This window comes from Setaria italica, chromosome VII, assembly GCF_000263155.2.
Source record: "Setaria italica strain Yugu1 chromosome VII, Setaria_italica_v2.0, whole genome shotgun sequence".
Lineage (NCBI taxonomy): Eukaryota > Viridiplantae > Streptophyta > Magnoliopsida > Poales > Poaceae > Setaria > Setaria italica.
In genome coordinates, this window is record NC_028456.1 from 26,837,224 (window position 1) to 26,859,090 (window position 21,867).

General features: G+C 47.6%; 3 protein-coding genes and 1 pseudogene across 3 annotated transcripts; all 4 read right to left on the minus strand.

Moving 5' to 3' along the window:
* Window positions 1–450: 450 nt before the first annotated feature.
* Window positions 451–2,349, minus strand: LOC101777646 (putative cis-zeatin O-glucosyltransferase). The gene has a single exon (XM_022828742.1). The coding sequence runs from the start codon at window positions 2,187–2,189 to the stop codon at window positions 798–800; it is 1,392 nt and encodes a 463-aa protein (XP_022684477.1). The 5' UTR covers window positions 2,190–2,349; the 3' UTR covers window positions 451–797.
* Window positions 2,350–11,352: 9,003 nt separating this feature from the next.
* Window positions 11,353–12,699, minus strand: LOC101778465 (annotated as a pseudogene).
* A 1,527-nt stretch (window positions 12,700–14,226) lies between these two features.
* On the minus strand, window positions 14,227–15,612 carry LOC101764819 (putative cis-zeatin O-glucosyltransferase). The gene has a single exon (XM_012847628.2). The coding sequence runs from the start codon at window positions 15,610–15,612 to the stop codon at window positions 14,227–14,229; it is 1,386 nt and encodes a 461-aa protein (XP_012703082.1).
* A 2,667-nt stretch (window positions 15,613–18,279) lies between these two features.
* Window positions 18,280–19,860, minus strand: LOC111257853 (putative cis-zeatin O-glucosyltransferase). Its single transcript, XM_022828050.1, has one exon. The coding sequence runs from the start codon at window positions 19,846–19,848 to the stop codon at window positions 18,439–18,441; it is 1,410 nt and encodes a 469-aa protein (XP_022683785.1). The 5' UTR covers window positions 19,849–19,860; the 3' UTR covers window positions 18,280–18,438.
* Between the last annotated feature and the right edge of the window lie 2,007 nt (window positions 19,861–21,867).

Consider the following 21,867-nt stretch of genomic DNA (forward strand, 5'->3'; position numbering starts at 1 on the left):
AAGCGGATTCTTCGCTATATTAGTGGACTGTTAATTATGGATTGAGATTTGTTAAGTTCTCTTCGAATGTCATTAGTGCTTTCTCTGATGCTGATTAGGCCAGCTGTTCTGATGATCGCAAATCTATCGGAGGTTTTGCGGTGTTTCTTGGTGCTAATCTTATTTCTTGGTAAGCGAAGAAGTAGGCAACGGTCTCAAGGTCCAACACAGAGGCTAGTACAAGGCTCCAATGCCACTAAGCATATTGAGGTTGATTATCACTTTGTCAGAGAGAGAGTTGCTCACAAACAGTTGGATGTGCACATTATTTCGTCTAAAGATCAGGTTGCTGATAGTTTTACAAAACCTCAGGCTATTCATCAGCTTGTTGAGTTTCGTCGCAATCTGAATGTTACAAGTGGCTAAGTTATGTTCAGATTGAGGGGATGTAGAAGTACACATGTAATAAGATTAGGTCTCTCATTGTATGCAACTAGGACTTAAAGTCATAACTCATGGAGCTTATTCTACCTTGACATTGTTTTCCAATAATGAAACCACCGGCACCCTCTTTGCGTCTCTTTGGGTTAAGCCGATCCAGCATATTTCACGCTCGACCGATCAACGGTCTCCCTGCACCACCCATTGCCATCACTTTGGATCCGTGGACCGTGGAAGCATCGACAGGAATATACTATCAACTTAGTTTACAAACTAGGAAAATCCAATTCACTCTCCTTTCGATTTGGAGAATCAAACACAGCGGGAATTCAAATTGAAACAAACAAGACGTTTCCCAACCGGGGCGCATTCTGGCATCACCTTGTGATGTGAGCAATGAAGTCCTCGAAATCCTTTCGGGATGATCCCCCGGCAGCCGCGGACGCGCGGACGGCCTCGCCGACCTCCGCTGCGCGCTGCCGCGCCGCGCGCCCTTCGTCAGAGACCATCATCCTCTCGATCACCGGCTGTATGGTTGCCGCCGGTGTCACCTTGGTCTGCTTCTCGCACGGCCTCACCAGAAATCCGGCGCCGAGGTACTCGCACACAAGCTCCGCGTCCCATGGCTGGTCGGAGTGCATGGGCCACGCCAGGATGGGCTTCCCGTAGCTCATGCTCTCCATGGTTGAGTTCCAACCACAGTGACTCATGAAGGCCGCCGTGGCAGGGTGCGCCAGGATCTCCAGCTGCGGCGCCCAGCCGGTGACCACCAGGCCCCTCCCATCGGTCTGCTTGGTGAACTCGGCAAGCAGCCTCGCGTGCTGGGTCTCGCCGTTGTCCGCGAATATGTTGCCGCGGTCGGCATCGCGCAGCACCCAGATGAACCGCTGGTGGCTGCCGCGCAACGCCGCGGCGAGCTCCACGATTTGCTCCCTTGGCAGCGAGGACATCGAGCCGAACGACACGTAGAGCACGGATGCTGGTGGCTGTTCGTCGAGCCAGTCGAGGCATTCGTGGTGCCTTTTGCTGCTGTGCTCGGGCGCGCTCGCGCCGAGCAGGGGGTTCAACGGGCCGATGGCGAACAACTTCTTGCCGCCGGTCGCCATTTGCTCGGCGAGAAAATCGATGAACTCGCCCTCGAGCGCGCGGCACGAGTTGGCGAGCAAGCCGGCTGGTGAAGCGATCCCTTCCTCCGCCCTCGCCCGTTTGATGGCGTACTCCAAGAACTCCTCCGTCACGTATTCGTCGAGGGGGAGGAACCCGAGCCCGCGCTCCCGCACGAGCGCGTTCCCATCTTCCATCCGCCCGACGATGGACGACACGGCGGTGCAGTGCAGGGCGTACGCCTCGCCGTTGGGCAGCCGCGCGGCCTCCTCGGCGACGAAGCCGTTCAGTGGGTCGTACAGGACCACGACGCGGCGGTGGGACGCGGAGGCCTCGCGGAGGAGCGCCGCGACCGGGGCGGCCGCGCTGGCGGTGAAGGCCTCCCACAGGGGCATGAGGTGGGACGGGAACGGCGATACAGCGGCGGGGTCGGGCCGTGGCGAGACGTACCCGGAGATGGCGAGGTCGTGGAACCGGACGCGGCGGAGGGCGTCGTCGCCCCAGCCGTGCACGCGGGCGCGGGCCTGCCGGACGTGCTCCGCCGGCGCCGCGTAGTGCACGGGCAGGCCCAGCGCCGCGAGCTGCAGCGACAGGTGCAGGAGCTGGTTCAGGTGGCCCTGAGCCGGGAACGGCACCGCCACGACGGCGACGGATTCCATGGACATCGGAGTTTCTCCAGCTAGACGGAGACGGGGAGGGCCGGGTCTGGATTGCCTTCTCCTCGAATGAATGGTTAAGCAATAAGCTAGCACCGTGTCGTATCTGAATTCTTCTGAAACGAGCTAGGCAGCACGCCCTGGACTAACAGACAACCTCACGTATCTGCGTCGTGGAAGAGTCCGTTCGTTTTCTTCTCGTGCCGGACAAGTGGTCTCCGTTCAGCGCCTCCCGTCCTCCTCGGTAAAATGACTTGACTGATTGCGGCGGTGCGTGGAAGTTCTTTCGCTCGGTGGAACGCCAGTTCGCAGTCCCACTCAGAACGTGCACGCTCAGTTCTTCTTCGGCATTGCATTTTCGTCAGGCACTCAGGCCTTCATTGGTTTCCGCGAAGCTGCTTGGACGGTACAATAAGCGTGAAAATGGTGTTAGAAATTTCTGACTGGTAGATAAATATTACTGAGAATACAAGGCTGGACCATCATAATATGAATTTGTCATATGTAACAAATGATCAAACTAGCACCTGATCCCTTTTGTTAATGAGTACTTAATAGATGTGAACGGTAGAACTCCTGCCTGTTCTGTTTTTTCTTTTTTCTTTAAATGATCAAGCTATGCTAGACCCTCGAATTTACGGGACAGAACTAAGTTTTCTGTGATCTTGTTTCATTATATATATATATATATATATATATATATATATATATATATATATATATCATGGTTCTAACTATCTTTCTTTTTTGAACTTTCTAAATGTTTCTAATTTTTCTAACTTTATTTTTTTTTGCGAATCACACAGTACAGACGAAGGCGCTCGCGTACACGTACATTCAAGTACCAGTGCCGAGCTGAGGACTCGAACCGTGGTGGTCAAGTTCCAACCATAAGAAATTTTACCAGCTAAGCTATGTTTAGTTCGCCTGCCTTTATGTTTCTTATAGTTAAAATAAAAAATAGGGTTGAGCAAATGATACGGATAATCTTTTCAATCATTCCTGATCATTTGCACCCCTTTAAAAGCAATTTCAAGATCAATATCTACTACTGCTAATAGTAATTTTCTTTGGATCGATGTAAACTAGTGATGGTCGGCACCACCTATGCAATTAGACTACCAACAATTTTAACTCTCACCCAATTGCTGCCGCTGTTCACGATGGTGTGTTCTTGTTTAACGCCTTCTTGTTTCTAAATAAGAAAAAAAAGGGTAAGGTTGAGCAAATGATACCGATACCTTTTATCACTCTCATCCGACTTCACGACAACTATCTAGTGGCATGCAACTGGACCAATGATGATGTGACGTTTTCTATTGGACTATCCCGTCCGATGGGAACTGCAAATCCTTTACCCCAGTTCAAATCTAGGTGCCGCCTAATCAATAAAATACTTAAGATTAATCAATAAAATACTTAGAATTATAGTACTGATCAAATCCTACAAATTCCTACCTCTATAAGTTGAGGCACGAGAGTAACTAGGTCTGACGATACTTGATTTTTAGAATCCATACCATAGTTCTATCCTCAAACTAGGGTTTGTTTTGTCGACAGTGGCCCAAACGGCGACCAATAGGGATGAGGTAGTGTTTCCTTATTCTTTTATTAATTTAAATTGATTCGATTCGGGAATTTAAAACTACGAGACTAAGATGTTAGAAATCTTCGTATCCAAAGGTTCCTAAGGAGCAGTCTTTTTTCAATCTAAGATTGAAGAAGGGACTTCGCGAAGAAATATCAAGACTTCCTAATTATCATACATTGTTCTTATGGTACATCTTACTACGTACACTTCGTACATCTTATGCTACCTACATACACTAAAGTATTTATTCAATCGGAATACTTAAATGCAAAATTTTGCTTCGTGACTCTGTACTCATAATCGAATTTGTATTTTGATTGCAAATTTAATTAGTCTTTGGATACTAATCTCGAGAATGTATATTATTCCTCAATATGCTATTGAGAGGAAAAGGATTAAACCCTTTATAAGAACTAAAGTTTTCATCAGAATATGAATATATAAAAAAACTTAAGGATGCCTTAAGTATATCATTTCAAATTCAATTATTAATAGAATGAATCACACTTTTACCACTAAACTATACCCGCTTCATATAGATTATGATACCAATGCTACCCTTTGTCAAGGGTAGCCATTCGAGAAGGAGGCTAATTCAACCTTATCAAATCAAACGGAGAAAGTTCATGACAGGGGGTGGTTAGTACTTCAATTGCGAGCCTTTACTTTAGGATTTAGATAGCCCCTCTCTAATCTGTAAAATACATCTCTTCTTATCATGCCAATTGTGTATGAACCAAATGTATGCATTTCGATTAGGATCTATTATACGGTTATGACTACAAGGATCATTATTTGTGAGGACATAAATGTGTCAGACTGCTATAAGGAATAGTTTGATTATTCCTACAATATACACTAAGAGATATAAGGGGCAGTCCCCATAAATCCCTTTCTTCCTTTTCTTTTTTGTTCAGAATTGAACAAATAAATTGGGAAAGATCTTTTCTTCCTCCACTTATCATGAAATACGAGCCATAGGGAAGGAGTGAGATGACTTTAAAAAATTCATCCTAGACTTCGTCTATCACTTGAGAGAAGCAACAAACAAAGAGTAATAAAAAGAAAAGCGGATAGGAATTGATAGATTTACCTGATGAAAATTTACATCAGAGGACTCTGATGAGGACTCCTCAAACTCTTCAGAAAGAGGATCCGGAAAGTCTCTGGTTAGTGGATCCTCCCCATTTACTAATTTTCTCTCTTCTTTTGTACTCAATTCTAGTTTATTAAATTCTTGTTTAAAAGAATCAAAGAAGATGAATCGAACTAAGAGCACATAAAAAAGAGCATAGAGGACCAAGACCATTAGCAAAAGTTCCTCCTAAGAATCATATTGGGTATATGTTCCTTTCCTTTTCACCCTAGGATTAGAAATTCTAAATCCTCCTTTTTTCTAGTGTTCGGAAATGGAAAACCCTGAACCAGGAGGAGTTAGGTATGTAGGATATGATTTTTCTTTTTTGTTGGGCAGGCAGTCGTATAATTTTTCTACTATGCAGTATAAATTCGACTGCCAACTTTTTAGAATAAAATTTACTCCAACATAGTTTGTTCCAAATCCACTAAAATCCTTGTAGAATAGTCGAGGACCCCATTTCCAAGGGGTACCTATTGAAAATAATTTCAACAAATCTGCCCAAAACTTTTTAAGAAAAATTAAAAAGTTTTGAACTCGAATTTTTTTTCAAAAGATGCCTGGTAAAAATTGTTTCAATCTCTCACCAAAACAAATAAGAAGTATATCACTGAAAATTAATACCCAGCCATATGGGTATATGAAGAGCGCAAATTCCTTTATACCCCACCCAATTAGAATTAGGGGAAATAAAATATAAATGGAGATAGTTCTCATCATAAGATTGGCCAATAGAAGGAAAAGTCCCTAATTCTGCATAACATTCTGAGCACGTGAAAACTGAATAGCCTAAAGATAAAAAAAAACAAAGTCTATCATTTTTTAATAGCAGTTCTTATTGCCCCTTTGGCATTTTGGCCTATTGTTGTATCCGATTCAACATTGTATCCGATTCAACAATTGATACATATTTGTTATCCTCTTAAAAAAATGGAACTTTCGGGCTTTGGTGAATTGTCGAAGATCGTGTTTACATACCTATGAACTTATCCACCTTCTTCAAGTGTATCCGATATATATAATAATTTTTAAGTGTGTCAACTCTGTTGACATATTTTATTATACGTTATATGTATTTATTTATATAATAATAAAATACCTCTATTTTGTGCAAGGGTAAGAGAGAATATGAAAGATTTTCTTATTTTCTTGATTTTATCAAGATTTTGAACCTTGACACAAATAAACTTCTATATCTCGATATATATAAAAGAAAAACTCTACATATATCTCTATCTGTAGATATATTATGTACATTAATATATACATATATTATGTACATTATGCAGTAGACCCATAATAGTAAACGAAAGTGGCTAATTATTGAATAAAAAGCCCTTTTAACTCAATGCTAGAGTAATGCCATGGTAAGGCATAAGTCACCAGTTCAAATCTTATAAAGGGCTTTTCACTTAGTGGTAGAGTAATGCTCTGGTAAGACGGAAGTCATCGGTTCGAATTCGAGAAAGTATTTTTCTACAAAATCCATTTATTTTTTTTGAAAATGTCTCCATTTTTCATGAATTTTATGACTTTGTTTAGTGCAAGATGCCGATATTTTTGGTCTGAACACTAAACGAAGCACAGAGTTTGAATTGCAAAAAGGAAATGAAATTGGACTATTTTTCCTATTAGAGCAATCAAATCAATATCTGTACTGAACTAATCTAGACTCCTAATCTATTCTTATTCTATACCCTTTAAATAAATTTCCTTAGAAAGTAGGGGATGATCAGTGAATTAGCCTAACCTTCAACTAAAAAAATCCTATGAAAGCATAACATAAAAGTAGTAAAGACTCTTTCCTTTGATCTAGTTACACTCTTCGAGTATATTGACAATTCCAAAAAACTGCTCATACTATTATTATAGTATAATGACGAGTGGTTGTATATGGCGGTATCGTCTAGTGATGCCCCTATCGTCTAGTGGTTCAAGACATCTCTCTTTCAAGGAGGCAGCGGGATTTGACTTCCCCTGGGGGTAAGGAGTATTATAAAAAGAGATTAATCATAGATTATCAAAATGCCTAGAAAAAAATTCTTCCTGGGTTGATGCCCGAGTGGTTAATGAGGACGAACTGTAAATTCGTTGATGGTATTTCTACGCTGGTTCAATCCAGCTTGGCCCAAAAATCTAGGGCTCTGTGAATATGAACTAAATCCATTATTTTGTATGGAAGAAAAAAAAAGTCTGACCCAAAGAAATAAAGGATAAAGAGAAATGGGGAAATTTTTTCCTAATCCATATCTCTCCAATTCTTTATCTTAAAAAGAAAAGAGTTTTTTCTTATGGAAAGGCAGATTATCATTTATTTTTAGGGATAAAAAATCGCAACATACTAGTTATGCCACTCTCACTATACACACATCCTATGTGGGTATGTAGTATATGATTTGTGTATTTCTTAGAGCACAATAGACAAATCGAATCTTCTTATGGTTCTATTTAAGAATAGGTATGCCATACACGCCGCAGGGATTGTAGTTCAATTGGTGAGAGCACCGCCCTATCAAAGTGGAAGCTGCGGGTTTGAGACCCGTTAGTCCCGAACTAGGGTTCAATGAATGGACAAATTCATCTTTCCTTTTTTTAATGGAATTTTTTGATGAAAAGGGGGGGAGCAGGGGGCAACATTAAATATCTATGGCGTACCCTTACTTCACTTTTTTTGTTTCGCATTTCTCAGTAAAAACAAAGATGCATAGGAATTTTTTTTCACTACTTCTGATTGATAAGGAAAGGCTATCATACATGGATTAGTATAATTTAGGGTATTACTCTATTTTTATGATGATACCGTCATCATCTTAACTTACTATTCGACTCTTATGGAATAGAGTGCCGGTATTTTACCGGAATCCATACATAAACCGCATTCGTTTATTGTTAGAGAATGAATTTTATCTAATTAGTTCCTTTTTGTTTTGGGGGTTAAACCACACCCCTTCTATTTTCTAGTTCCAACTTTGTTTGTGTATGTTCAATGAATAATTGGAAAGAATCTACCTCATTCTTACTCCATTTGCTGACTCCTTATAGATCCGCTCTCATCTTTAGACCCCAAAAAGTAGATATTGATAGTAACCTAATAAACTAAAAACCAAGCAAATGCTCTTTTTCCTAAATTGAAATATTGGATCCTTTTTATTTAAAATCCTCTTTTCTCCATCTCATTTCTACTTCTACTGCTTATTTGGATGTCAATGTGACCCACTTTCTATGGGTCATATAATACATACATACATAATTATATGTATAACTATAAGAAAAAGGAAGGGAAATTGGATAAGATAACAAAGATTTTGGGTTATACATATAGAAAAGCAAAAGTAGAAAAGAATGAAAAATGGAGTAGAGGGAGTTTCGAATCCAATCAAAAAATGAATTTTGGTCTTAGTATGGATAAGGGATCTTCCTATGCTATGTTATATTATTCCACTATCAACCATGAATTGATTTGATGGATGCAATATTCATAATATTGAGTTGATTCAGTATTATCAGAATGCAAGTCCTCCCCTTAAATTTACAGGATACCCCATTTTCCTCTCTATGGGATTACATCCCGAGTTATTGTGAAAAAAAGAGGTTATGGAAGTCAATATTCTCACATTTATTCCTACTGCATTGTTCATTCTAGTTCCTACTGCCTTTTTACTTATTATTTATGTAAAAATAGCTAGCCAAAATGATTAAGTGGAATTCCAATTAATCATTGAAGAAATGAAAAATTATTAAAGAAAATAAAAATTCAAGTCTTAATTGAAAGGATCCAGTTGTAATCATAAAGTGTCGTAGAAAGAACTCCATATAGGTTTTTCTACCACACTTTAGATTCTCTCTATTATATTATCTTGAATCTGCATAGAATTGATTAGCATATTGAAATAGTAGTCTAATTCAACTACTTTTTCCACTGCATCCACTTAATTTCAATCAAGTCAAAATCGAAAAAAATTGAAGACAATTTTTCATTGACATAATCCATGGAGGGGGAGAAAAATAATATGCGAATAGACTATAGTAAAAGAAAAAAGTAAAAGGAAAAAACCTATGAATCTTTGATGCTTAAAAATGGCGTGAAATGCTTCAATCGAGATCTTTCAAATTAAAAAACATAAAAAAATTTCTAAGAATAAGAAAATAGTATAAATGGAAAATGTGTGATATGTTGTGAATAGCTTTGTGTAAGAAAGTTTAATTTTCTTATGTATAGAACTTTCTATTTACTCTTCACTTCTTTCTACTCGCCACTTCTAGTAAAATAGAAATTATGAATTACTATAATTGCCCTTTCTATTATACTGGAATAGAACATAGTAGAATAGAACAACTCTTTCTTACTTTCTTAAAAGAGTTTCTTACAAGAGTGTTGGTGCTAAAAATCGGTCAACTGAATCCTAGCAACCGACACACGACCCGGGAGAATCTGCTTAGCTCCTGTTCGGGTGAATGCCCTGGTGCGGTTCGCGCGGCGTGCCAGCCAATCTGACCTGTTGATTGGCAAGGAAGAACACGTGTCAGGTCCAGAAACTACGATCGGCTAAGTTTCCGATCGAGAGAGTTTATCGGCGAATCGGCCGATTTACTGTGATAATGAAATCGGCTATAAGACAGCCTGATCCTTATAGCCTTGTAGACAGGAAATTGCTGAAGTGATCGGTACAAAGCTTATGATAACAACACTAGGAACAGATCTAATCGGCAATAGATGAATCTAACGATAGAGAATAAAGAAATCCGATACTACCGATTCCTAGCTGGATAACTGGTGATAAAAAACTAGAAAAACAGGTAAAAACCTATGAATCTAGCAAATATCGATAACTAGTGAATAAATCTAAACGAAACAACAGCGATACGCCCGGAGTTAAAGCTTAGATATTACTCGATAAACGGAACTTACAGAATCGGCCGGAGATCAAGATGATGCAGCCCTGCCAACCCGTACGAACTCGTGGAAAAGAGAAAAGTAGTAGCGAAGTCGCCTGAAAGTAAATACGAGGAAAAAAGTAGCTTGTTGTATTGATTGGTTGATGATTACAGATTTACAAAGGTAGCTATTTATAGCCCCGTACAGATAACTTCTTAACCGACTAGAATCCTATCTCTAATTCAAACAGAAAACGAATATCTACAAGCACAATTCGTGCTAGGTTAGTTACTCCACGCTTCGTGGGCTGACCTCCACCTTATCCTTCCATCCCTTTCCAAGCCCATACAGGCCCAATTAATCCACCCTCCTAATCGGCCGATTTCTCATCGGCAAAAGATTACCGATTGGGACTCTGGTGCATTCGTCCTAAAGCGAGACAAAAGTCGCCAGCCGATTCCGCACTATAGCACCATTTGGCCGATTCCCAACTGTGCTTCTCCGATTTCCTTTCTTCTTGGCGCCGATTCTACTGGTGACGAAATCTGGCGTCAACAAAGAGTGAAACAAAACTAAATAAAGAGATAAAAAAAGTTTGGCAAACTTTTTAATGCAAAATGACAAATTAAAGAAAAGAGATGATACTACAATTCGACTACTCAATCAATTGGTAGTATCCCTAGAGTCCACTCCTCCCCCATACTACTAGCGAAAGAGAAAATGTAAAGACTACCGTTAAGCAGCCCAAGCGAGACTTACTATGTCCATGTAAATTTTGTCTCCTATTTCTATGAAGGAGTTCTTCTACTATTGATCAATAATCATAGTGGAATCAAGGGTACAGAGTCAAAAGGTCCTTCCGCCCAGACAGTAAATTTTTCATCAGACGCTCCGACGAAACATTAAAAATTACCTAGTGCAACATCAACGCTTGCTGTTTGCAACATGAAAAATAATGTGTAAAAATGACTACGTCGTTCGACTCTGGGATAGAAAATTCCCGCCGCAGCATGAACACTATGTTTCATCAATATTCACTGTGAAACATACAGAAACAATAGTTGCAGCATCAATGCTTAACTATTGCATTATCGTTGGACTATTGCCTAATTAATTCCACCCTTCAGGATTGACACTTTTGTCGGGGGACCCTCGCACGCGTGCAGTAGCAGTTGCTTGTTTGAATTTGAAACATTGAAATCAAATTTGTTTGATACCACGTACTCCGTCCATATCAAAATATTTGTCGTTGTTGATTTTTTATCAAGACGTTATTTGAAAAATTATATAAGTAACATTTATTTTGTTTGTGGCTTATTTTACCATCATAATAGATATTTTAAGCATGACTTATCTTTTCCTACATTTGCAATAAAGTTTTGAATAAGACGAATAATCAAATGTTGCAAGAAAAAGTTAACATCGACAAATATTTTGATATGGAGGTAGTACGACCCTTTTTCGATGCCACGTAGACAAATTACTCTCTTTCTTTTGAGAAAAAATACGATTGTAACTTAAATTGAAACAAGAACTCAAGATGGTTTCCATTCATGCATTCTTTAGATCACCTTGTGATGTGAGCAATGAAATCCCCAAGGTCCTTATGGGATGATCCACTCATAGCTGCGGACGCGCGGATGGCCTCGCCGAGCGCCATTGCACGCTGCCGCGCCGCGAGCCCTTCATCGGATAGCATCATCTTCTCGATCGCTTGCTGTATGGTCGCCGCCGGAACCACCTCAGCGTGCTTCTCGCATGGCCTCACCAGGAAGCCGGCCTTGAGGTACTTGCACACCAGCTCGGCATCCCATGGCTGGTCGGAGTGCATGGGCCACGCCAGGATGGGCTTCCCGTAGCTCAAGCTCTCCATGGTCGAGTTCCAACCACAGTGGCTCAGGAACGCTGCCGTGGCGGGGTGGGCTAGGATCTCCAGCTGCGGCGCCCACTCGGTGACTAGCAATCCTTCCCTCCGTCTGTTTCGTGAACACGGGCAGGAACTTGGTGTGCCGCCTCTCATCAGAGTCCGTGAACACGTTGCCGCGGTCGGCGTCGCGCAGAACCCAGATGAACCGTTGCTTGCTGCCGCGCAGCGAGGACACAGAGCCGAACGACACGTAGAGCACGGATGCGGCCGGCTGCTTGTCGAGCCAGTCGAGGCACTTGTGCCGTTTCGTGACCTGCTCGGGCGCACTCGCATCTAGCACCGGGTTTAACGGGCCGATCCAGAAGACCTTCTTGCCGCCGCCGGCGAGGTACTCGGCCACAAAGTCGATGAACTCACCCTCGAGCGCGCGGGACGTGTTCATGATGATGCCGGCGCTGGACGGGATCGTTTGGTGGCTTCTCGCCCGCTTGCCGATGAACTCCAGGTGCTCCCGGTGACGAAGGCTTGGACTGGGAGGTCGTCGAGGCCGTGCCCATTAGTCAGCAGCTGTAGCCCTTCATCCAGCCCCCTGACGAGTATCGACGCGGCGGTGCAGTGGAAGGCGAACCCCTCGCCGTTGGGCAGCCGCGCGGCCTCCTCCGCGGCGAAGGCGTTGATGATGTCGTACAAGACGACGACGGGGCGGTGGGAGGCGGACACCCCGCGGAGGAGCGTCGCGAGCGCGGCCGGCGTGTCGGCGACGACCGCCTGCCACAGGGGCAGGAGGTAAGAGGGGTACGGCGAGCTGGCGGCGGGGTCGGGCGGCGGCGAGGCGTACTCGGAGATGGCGAGCTCGTGGAACTCGACGCGGCGGAGCGCGGCGTCGCCCCAGCCGTGCACGCGCGCTCTGGCCTGGCGGACGTGCTCCGCGGGCGCCGCGAAGTGCACGGGCAGCCCGCGCGTGGCGAGGTGCAGCGACAGGTGGAGCAGCTGGTTCAGGTGGCCCTGCGCCGGGAACGGGACGGCCACGACGGCGACCGACTCCATCGGGTGGGGTCGTGGGGATGGGCTGCGGCGCCTTCTGTTGCCACTGTGCGCCGGGCTGCCCGTGTCCCCTTGTCACTCCCAAATGCAGCGGTAGGATGGCAGAATGATCGAGGAGCTATATGTAGCCTCGCTGCAAGGCTGCGGTGATGCAGTGCTGACATATAAAATCTGAGTGGGGATATATGCCCTCCACTGACTCTTTTAGCTACATCCCTTGGCATTCTAGCTCTCCCTGGGTGTGCAAATACGTTGTTGCGGTCGGCATCGCATAGGACCAAGCTGAACCTCTACTTGCTAGCGCCCCCGGCAAATTCTTTGATTAGTTACTGCACGGTAAGGTCGTCAAGCCAATGACGCGTCACACGTAGGCTGTTAATGTGATCGTCTGCTCGTTGATTGAGCCTGAGGAACTCGTGCTGTGCTGAATGAAAAGTAAGTTTCATAGTGAGAATGTATCGTATGTAAGTACTAAGTAGTGGTCTGGCTTTTTTACACCCTCAAACTTATAGAATAGAGCTATGATTTTGTTGTTCTATTTTTTTTATATTTTGAATAATTTTGATGTTTGTAATGAAAATTATGGTTGGGCAAATGACATCGATAATTTTTTATAATTTTAAATTATTTTATCCCTTCAACAAAGACTTCACAAATCCAAATAATAGGTTATTTTAGTTTTGTGTTAAGTTAAACTTGTCTAACTTTGATCAAATTTATGAAAAAACAAATTAACATCCGCAATATCAAATAAATGCACTATCAAGATATATTCCACGACCTATTTAGTGAAATAAGGTTGATGTTAAAGATATTTTTATAGATTCGATCAAAGCTAATAAAATTGGATATTGAATAAAACTAAAATAACTTACAGTTTGGAAAGGGCTGGAGCTTGGACTAGTGATGATCAGCAATTCAGCACCACTCATAATCATAACTCTATGATGTGATGTCTTCACTCTTGCCTAATTATTTCGCGCCGAAAATGGACGGATGGCGTCACGTGCAGCCGCTAACTTGCAGTTGAAGTAGTGACTGCACCCAATCTCAATCCTATTGTCTGAATGATGATCGGCACTGCTGTTCACACTAGGGGCCTGTTCGCTTCAGCTTATAAGCCGGCTGAAAAGCTGAAACGGCTGATTTGTTGTGAGAGGAAAATACTGTTTGATGGCTGATAAGCCGGCTGAATAAGCTGAAGCGAACAGGCTGTCATCAGTTTGTGGCGTTGCCGCTGCCCTATCCTTGCAGACAAGTGGTGTACTGGTGTACTATTCATTTTTTCAGTTACATACTACTCCCTCAATTTCAAAATACTATTCATTTTAGTTTTTCTAGATACATAACTTTTACTATGTATCTACACATAGCATATATTTAGGTATATAGTAACATAGTACAAGCTATGTATAGTATGGAGCATTTCCGTTACACTTCGTATGGAGCACTCTTCTTTTGATTTGGAAAAACAATTACGATTGAGAAAAAAAAAACAACTAAAGGCGGTCTCCATCTTGCATTCTTACTTCACCTTGTGATGTGAGCAATGAAGTCCTCGATGTCGTTTTGGGATGAACCGCCCACAGCCACAGACGTGCGGACGGCCTCGCCGAGCGCCATTGCACGCTGCCGCATAGCGAGTCCTTCCTCAGAGACCATCATCTTCTCGATCACCTGCTGTATGGTTGTCGCCGGAATCACCTCGGCATGCTTGTCACATGGCCTCAGTAGGAAGCCGGCCTTGAGGTACTTGCACACCAGCTCCGCGACCCATGGCTGATCTGAGTGCATGGGCCACGCCAGTATAGGCTTCCCGTGGCTCATGCTCTCCATAATCGAGTTCCAGCCACAGTGGCTCATAAACGCCGCGGTGGAAGGGTGCGCCAGGATCTCCAGTTGCGGCGCCCACTCGATGATCACCAGCCCTGTTCCCTCAATTTCTTTGGTGAACTTGGTCTGGAACTTGGTGTGCCGGTTCTCGCCGGAGTCCGTGAATAAGTTGCCGCGGTCGGCGTCGCGTAAGACCCAGATGAATCGCTGCTTGCTTCCGTGTAGCGCCGCGGCAAGCTCTTCTATTTGCTCGCCGCGCAGCGAGGACATCGAGCCGAACGACACATAGAGCACTGATGCGACCGGCTGCCTGTCGAGCCAGCAGAGGCACTCGTGGCGTGCTGTGCCCTGCTCGAGCGCACTCGCGTCAAGCATCGGGTTTAACGGGCCGATAGAGAAGACCTTCTTGCCACCGGCGGTCAGCCGCTCGGCGACAAAGTCGATGAACTCACCCTCGAGCGCGCGGGACGTGTTCATGAGGATGCCGGCGCTGGATGGAATTGTCTGCGCGACCCTCGCCCGTTTGCCGATGAACTCGAGGAACTCCTCCGTCACGAAGGCGTGGACTGGCAGGTCATCGAGGCCGTGCACATCTCGCAGCAGCTGGGCCCCGCCGTCCATCCGCCCGACGAACGCCGACGCCGCGGTGCAGTGGAACGCGAACCCTTCGCCGTTGTGCAGCCGCGCGGCCTCCTCCGCGGCGAAGGCGTTGGCGCTGTCGTACACGACGACGACGCGGCGGTGGGAGGCGGAGACCCCGCGGAGGAGCGCCGCGAGCGCGGCGGGCGCGTCGGCGATGAACGCCTCCAGCAGGGGCATGAGGTGGGAGGGGTACGGCGAGACAGCGGCGGGGTCGGGCGGCGGCGAGGCGTACTCGGAGATGGCGAGCTCGTGGAAATCGACGCGGCGGAGTGCGTCGTCGCCCCAGCCGTGCACGCGCGCTTTGGCCTGGCGGACGTGCTCCGCGGGCGCCGCGAAGTGCACGGGCAGCCCGCGCGTGGCGAGGTGCAGCGAAAGGTGGAGCAGCTGGTTCAGGTGGCCCTGCGCCGGGAACGGGACGGCCACGACGGCGACCGACTCCATCGACGGCTTCTGTTGCCACCGCGTGCCCGACTGACCGAGTGAGCGTGATCCCGTAGCCGTGTCGTCGCTGCCTGTGCAGGCGCGGGCGGATGGCGGAACGGCGTTCTATATAGGCTCGGTGCAAGGCTGCGGCCTGCGGAGGGTAGTGTCTGGTGCAGCCCGGCTGCAATGCAAACCGCGCCTGGTGCAGCCCGCCCTCCATTCGCGCCACGCGTCAACCTGTAGAATCCGACGTTCCCACGGCCCCAGCTCCCGGCCGATTGACAACGCCTTCGCTGGCGTCTGAAACATCAGTCCGTTTCTAGCCCTAGCAGCCGTCGTGCTTTCAACAGAACGCAGACATCCAATCCCAAATTTTTAAATTTCGTGACCTGTTGGAAAAGGATTCAGTAAAAGGACAGAAAATGCAACACTAGTATCATGCTGCCATACATACTGGTTTTCCCTTTTGACCTATCAAGATGCAAGCAGCACACATGACTGCTTGGTGATCAATAATCAAAACATGGTTAAAAGACGAACAGTACAAACACTGAAGATTTATAGATTACAGATTATCTCGAGTATCAGTCTTGTTATAAATAAAAAAACTTACAATTAACAATCAAACTAGAAAACTGCATTGGAACTTCATTCAACAATCTATCTTTCCAAAAAAAAAAAAAACTTCACTCAACAATCAGCAGCCTGCAACCAGCCTTCAGGGCCTCGCCCTTGACGTGCCCACTGCCGTACTGCCGACGCCGGTCGCGTCGAATCGAGTGACGAATGATATAAACACGATGGACGTTGCACACGTAAACTGAGGCGAGTAGGCGACGGTGGCAGCGGCCTATCGATGCCCGATGCATGCGGTGGGCGGACGGGGAATACAAATGGAGCCGACAGCCGAGGACACGCCCCCTAGAGCCAAGTCCTCGCCGTGCGCGCTTACGCCTGGAGCTGCGGCCACGGGAGCGTTGGATCCCATAGACTGACGCGCGGCACGAATCGAGGGCAGGGCTGCACCAGGCGCGGTTTGCACCCTTTTTTTTTTCCTGCCGGCCGCGCCGTTCACGCGACACAACTGTGATAACCGCGCCGTAGGTTTGGCGGGCAAATCGTCCGCCAAGCTTTTGGCGAGATTCTGTCAGAAAATCAACGAAGAAAGTGCTTTGTGAGTTCAGGACGCCAAATCTGCGTGCATCATTCAAACATCATCTAAGGGTACGTTTGGTTCCAAGTACGGGACGGGACGGAGCGGGATGGTCTTAATTTTAGGAGTGTTTGGATGGAAGTTTAGTGGGATAGGGTCATCCCCTTATAGGAATATTCCTCTAATATGCAGGATAACCCCGTCCCTCCAAATCGAGCGGATGGGGTCATCCCGCTTCGACGTCGTGCCTCTCCGTTGTGGGTGACGAGCTCGGGCGGCCGCTGCGCTGCCGGCCGGGCGAGCGGGAGCTTCGCCGCCGGTCGCGGGACGACGAGCTCCGGGGCCAGGGAGGCCGGTGCGGTTGGGTCCCCAAGCGGCTCGACCGGGGCACAAGGCCGGTGGGGGCAGGTACTCGGGTGGCGCGGCTGGGGTTCGAGGCCAGCGATCGGCGGGGCCGGAGCTCCATGAGTGGTGTGCTCCCTAGGCAGCACGGTTGGTGCCAAGGGCCGGCGTGGCAACCTCCCCGCGCGGCGCAGCGAGCTCCCGCCGATCGCAGGACGACGAGCTCCGGGGCCGGGCCACGAGGCCGGCGCGGCTGGGTCCCTAGGCGGCGCGGTCGGGGCACAAGGCTGACGGGGCAGGTCATCAGGCGGCGCGGCCGGGGTCTGAGGCCGGCAACCGGCGGGGCCGGAGCTCCCCTGGCTGGCTACTATCACACGGAGAAAGAAGATGTACTCGTGACAATGACAGGTGGGGTCCGCTGACGGTAGCTAACAGAAGTTGAAAATGGTGGTCGTCCCATCTACTTTAGTACCTCCAACCAAATTAAAAAATAGTGATGAACTCATCCTTCTCAACCAAACACGAGTCGGGACGATCCCATCCCAAAAAATTGGGATAGGACCAACCCATCCCATCTCGTCTCCAAACCAAACACACCCTAAGATGTGGCGTGGCGTGGCACGGCGCGCGAAGTTGCGGTGTGGCACATTCTGGACGCAAAGCAAACACACCTCTAGGCGACACTCCCTGCCAGTTTAAGGACTAATGGTGTATTTTACTCAAAGAACATATCGAGAGTAGGAGGGTGAGTGCATGATTTCCTTTAGAAAGCACGATGAAAGCATGAATTGATGACCTAAGCATTTTGACATTCCATAAAAAAGATGGTTTTACTCTAGTCCTGAAATATTTCTAAATTCACTGAGTAATTTTGAGTCCTGATTCCTGAACTGGGCCGGGTCTTCTAGCCAATTTTTAGTGAAAATAATTGGTTTACTCTTCTTCGTTTTTTCTCAGATGTTTTCTAGGATCTGAAAGGGAGAGCCGCTTGCTCGCCTAGCCAATGCGTTCCATTTTTCTTCGATCTTATCTTTGAGGCCGCGCAAGGCCTTTTTGGGCTTCGAAAGGGCTAGCTATCGCTCCATAAATATGCTTGTTTTTTCAGCTTGTATGGGTGGGTTCAGGCCGGGCCTATTGTGGGTTTTTAGGTCTAGACCGGGGCGAAGATAGACGAGACGCAGTGTCAGCTGTTTTTCCTCTGAAAATTCCACTTTCTGTGATGATTTGCCATTTTATATGAAAAAATAGAGCAGATGCTCCTGTTGCTACATGAATCGCCCGCCCAAGAGCAAAAGTGAGCACAAGTTTGAAAGTGCTCGATAAACTTCAATTCCAATCAAACTAAATGATTACTCCGTGATATGGGCAATGAAATCTTCCAAGTCTTTCCGCGATGAACCGCCGTCGGCAAGGGAAGCACGGACGGCCTCTCCGAGCACCTTTGCTCGCTGCTGCACTGCCATTCCTCCTTCAGAAACCATGGCAGTCACGATGACTTCTCTAATGGCCTCCGCCGGAATCACCTCACCGTGCTTCTCCCAAGGGCGCACGAGGATACCCGCTTTGAGGTACTTGCACACCAGCTCCGCGTCCCACGGCTGGTCCCCGTGCATGGGCCACGCCAGGATAGGCTTCCCGTGGCTCAGGCTCTCTACCGTCGAGTTCCAGCCGCAGTGGCTCATAAACGCCGCAGTGGCACAGTGCGCCAGGATCTCCAGCTGCGGCGCCCACCCTGTGATCACCCGGCCCCTCCCTTCGGTCTGCTTCGTGAACTCGGGGAGCAGCTCGGCGTGTCTGCTCTGGCTCTCGTCGTGGCCCGTGAATTCATGGCCGCGGTCTGCGTCGCGCAGCACCCAGATGAACCGCTGGTTGCTGTCGCGCAGCGCTGCTGCAAGCTCAGCGATTTGTTCCGTCCGCAGCGTCGACGTTGTGCCGAACGACACGTAGAGTACCGACGCTGGCGGCTGTTTGTTCAGCCAATCCAGCCACTCGTGCCGCGGCTTGCTCTGCTCTTGCGCGTCCGTGTGGAGCAATGGATTTAAGGGCCCGATGGCAAAACACTTCTTGCCGTCGGCGGCCAGGTGGTCAGCAACGACGTCGATGAACTCGCCCTCGAGCGCGCGACATGTATTCATGAGGATGCCCGCGCCAGGCGAGATCTCTTTCGACGGCCTCGCGCGCTTGACGACGTACTCCACGAACTCCTTCGATGCGCACGCGTCGGTGGCGAGGAAAACCAGGCCACGCTCACGCAGGACCGGGAGCCCGGCCTCCATCTTGCCGGCGAGCGTCGACGCGGCCAGGCAGTGCAGCCCGAACGCCTCGCCGTTGGGCAGCCGCGCGGCCTCCTCGGCGGCGTACCCGTTGATCCGGTCGTGCACGACGACGACGCGGCGGTGGGAGGCGGAGAGCCTGGCGAGGAGCGCCGCGAGCGGGGCGCGCGCGCCGGCGGTGTAGGCCTCGAACAGGGGCATGAGGTGCGTGGGGAACGGCGAGGGCGCGGTGGGGTCCGGCGGTGAGCAGACGTACTCGGGGATTCCGAGCTCGTGGAACTCGACGGAGCCGAGGGCGGCCTCGTCCCAGCCGTGCACGCGCGCGCGGGCCTGGCGGGCCTGCGCCGCGGGCGCCGCGTAGTGCACGGGCAGGCCCCGCGCCGCGAGCCGCAGCGACAGGTGCAGGAGCTGGTTCAGGTGGCCCTGCGCCGGGAACGGCACGGCCACCACGGCGACCGACTCCATCCCGCTCCCTTTCGCTACCATTGTTTGTGTCGTGTTTTGCTCTGGAGTGCAGATGGGCTGAAGAGTCGCAGGGTATATGTAATGCAGCGTCCGGCAGTGAGCCATTCATCAACGCAAGTGGGCACCAAGTCGGCCATGACGGAAGATTCCCCTGCGGTTACGACATCTACCAAAAGTCTAAAAGATTTCAAGCACGCGACTATCTTGGCCAATTGCAAAACAACACATTCGACATTCATATTCTGAACGGTTGTTCACTTGTTCTGACTTTTGACTGAAACGCAAGTAGCACTGGGGCGTCATCTTGTTTGCAGTAAACCAGAGGAAGCGATGAGGAAGGTATAAGGTATGGTCATAACTCACAAAGACAGAGTGTGAATGACAGCAAACGCTTCACCTTTTGGAGTACAATTTGTTAGAGATATAATCTTGTAACCTTCGGCTGTAACCGAAAGCATAGGGTTGGTTCTAGATTCTAGTTCCATTATAGATAGGACAGATGGTTTAGTTTATCTACAAGATGTATCTCTACACAATGAAATCGAACTCTAACCAACTAGGACTTGTAATCTATCTGGAGTTGTTCATGCAACCTATGGTCAGCCAAGATAAGCAGGCATAGTTCCCTGCTTCTTTCACAATTGACGGTCAAGCCGTCGACGTCGAGAACAAATTTTTAACCGGTGCCCACGCATACAAACAAGAGAATGGTCCAAAAAAACCACTTGGAGCCGGATGCTTCTCATTTATGCTGTTGTCCAATGTCCTTTCTGCATGATACTTCCTCTATTCCAAATTCTAGATTATTTTAATTTTCTAGGTGCACAGATATTATTATACATCTACAAACCTAAAAAATCAAAATGACCTACAATTTGGAACGCAGAAAGTATATCCGTAGTATTTTGCTGAGCAGGATCGTCACTATCCAAAAAGGTTTGACAGGCCAAAGAACTAAATATGCCTAAAATATATTTGAATTCATTTTTCTCACCATCCTTTTGAACTTGAATTTTTACTCCGGACCATCACCTTTTATGACAAGGCCCACTAGTGCGCGGGGATGTAATTAGGATATGCCCAAGTGCCACGGACAGCAGAGCCATCGATGGGAATGGGGCTGCAAATGATCAATCTTTTTTTTTTCCACTAAGGGGTTTGCCCGGATTTCATTACCAGAAGTAACGAAATTACAAAGTTTCAGGTTGAGATTACACAAACCGGATTGAAGCTACTGAAAAGTAAATAAAAGTGAGCTCCAGCTGAACGGCACACAGGCCCCTCAAGCTGAAGGCAAATGATCGATCATAAGGAAGAAAGAGGACAGTAGGAAATGGTGAGGACACAGTGTTAAATCTTTTGAACAAATGTTCGTTCAAAAAAATCTTTTGAACAAATTGTAACGACATTACCGAGGGATGTCGGACATCGTTGAAGATCCCTTGAGGGAGGATTAGGGCCCTATTTGTTCAGGATTCCGGGCGGATTCTAGTGAAAAACATCGAACAATCCCTCCCAAACGCCACGATTCTCGTTCGATTCCACAACAATCAGATTTTCTCCCGAGTGGAAGTATAACGTGACCTGAGAATCGGCCAGAGGGCCACTTGCGGGAAAATCCCGTCGATTCCAGCACGGCAGCACCCCCACTCGTCCTCCGCACCATCCGCCACCGGCCCCTCCGCGCCCTGCTGCCGGGAGGAGCTCTTCCTCACCGGCAACATCCGCAGCGCGTGCTACGAGGCCGGCCGAGCCAAGCGCCTCTACCCATCGCTCCCGGCATCGCCAACGCGCTCGCCGCGTACGAGGTCCACACCGTCACGTGGGGCAGGTGGCGCGCGGTCCTTGGCATCCGCCTCGGCGCAGCCACCACAAAGGACACCGTCAAGAAGCAGTACCGGTGGCTGTCCCTCCTCGTCCACCCGGACAAGGCATGTTCCTGCGCCGCCGCCGAGGGGGCCTTCAAGCTGCTCCGCTAGGCCGATCCGCGCCCTGCCACCGGCCCCTCCTCGCCCCGCCGCCAGCCCCTCCGCGCCGGCG

What these genes read in the sequence shown, in the direction of transcription:
- LOC101777646 (XM_022828742.1), bottom strand. Translation starts at nt 2,189, where the DNA reads ATGTCCATGGAATCCGTCGCCGTCGTGGCGGTGCCGTTCCCGGCTCAG.
- LOC101764819 (XM_012847628.2), bottom strand. Translation starts at nt 15,612, where the DNA reads ATGGAGTCGGTCGCCGTCGTGGCCGTCCCGTTCCCGGCGCAGGGCCAC.
- LOC111257853 (XM_022828050.1), bottom strand. Translation starts at nt 19,848, where the DNA reads ATGGTAGCGAAAGGGAGCGGGATGGAGTCGGTCGCCGTGGTGGCCGTG.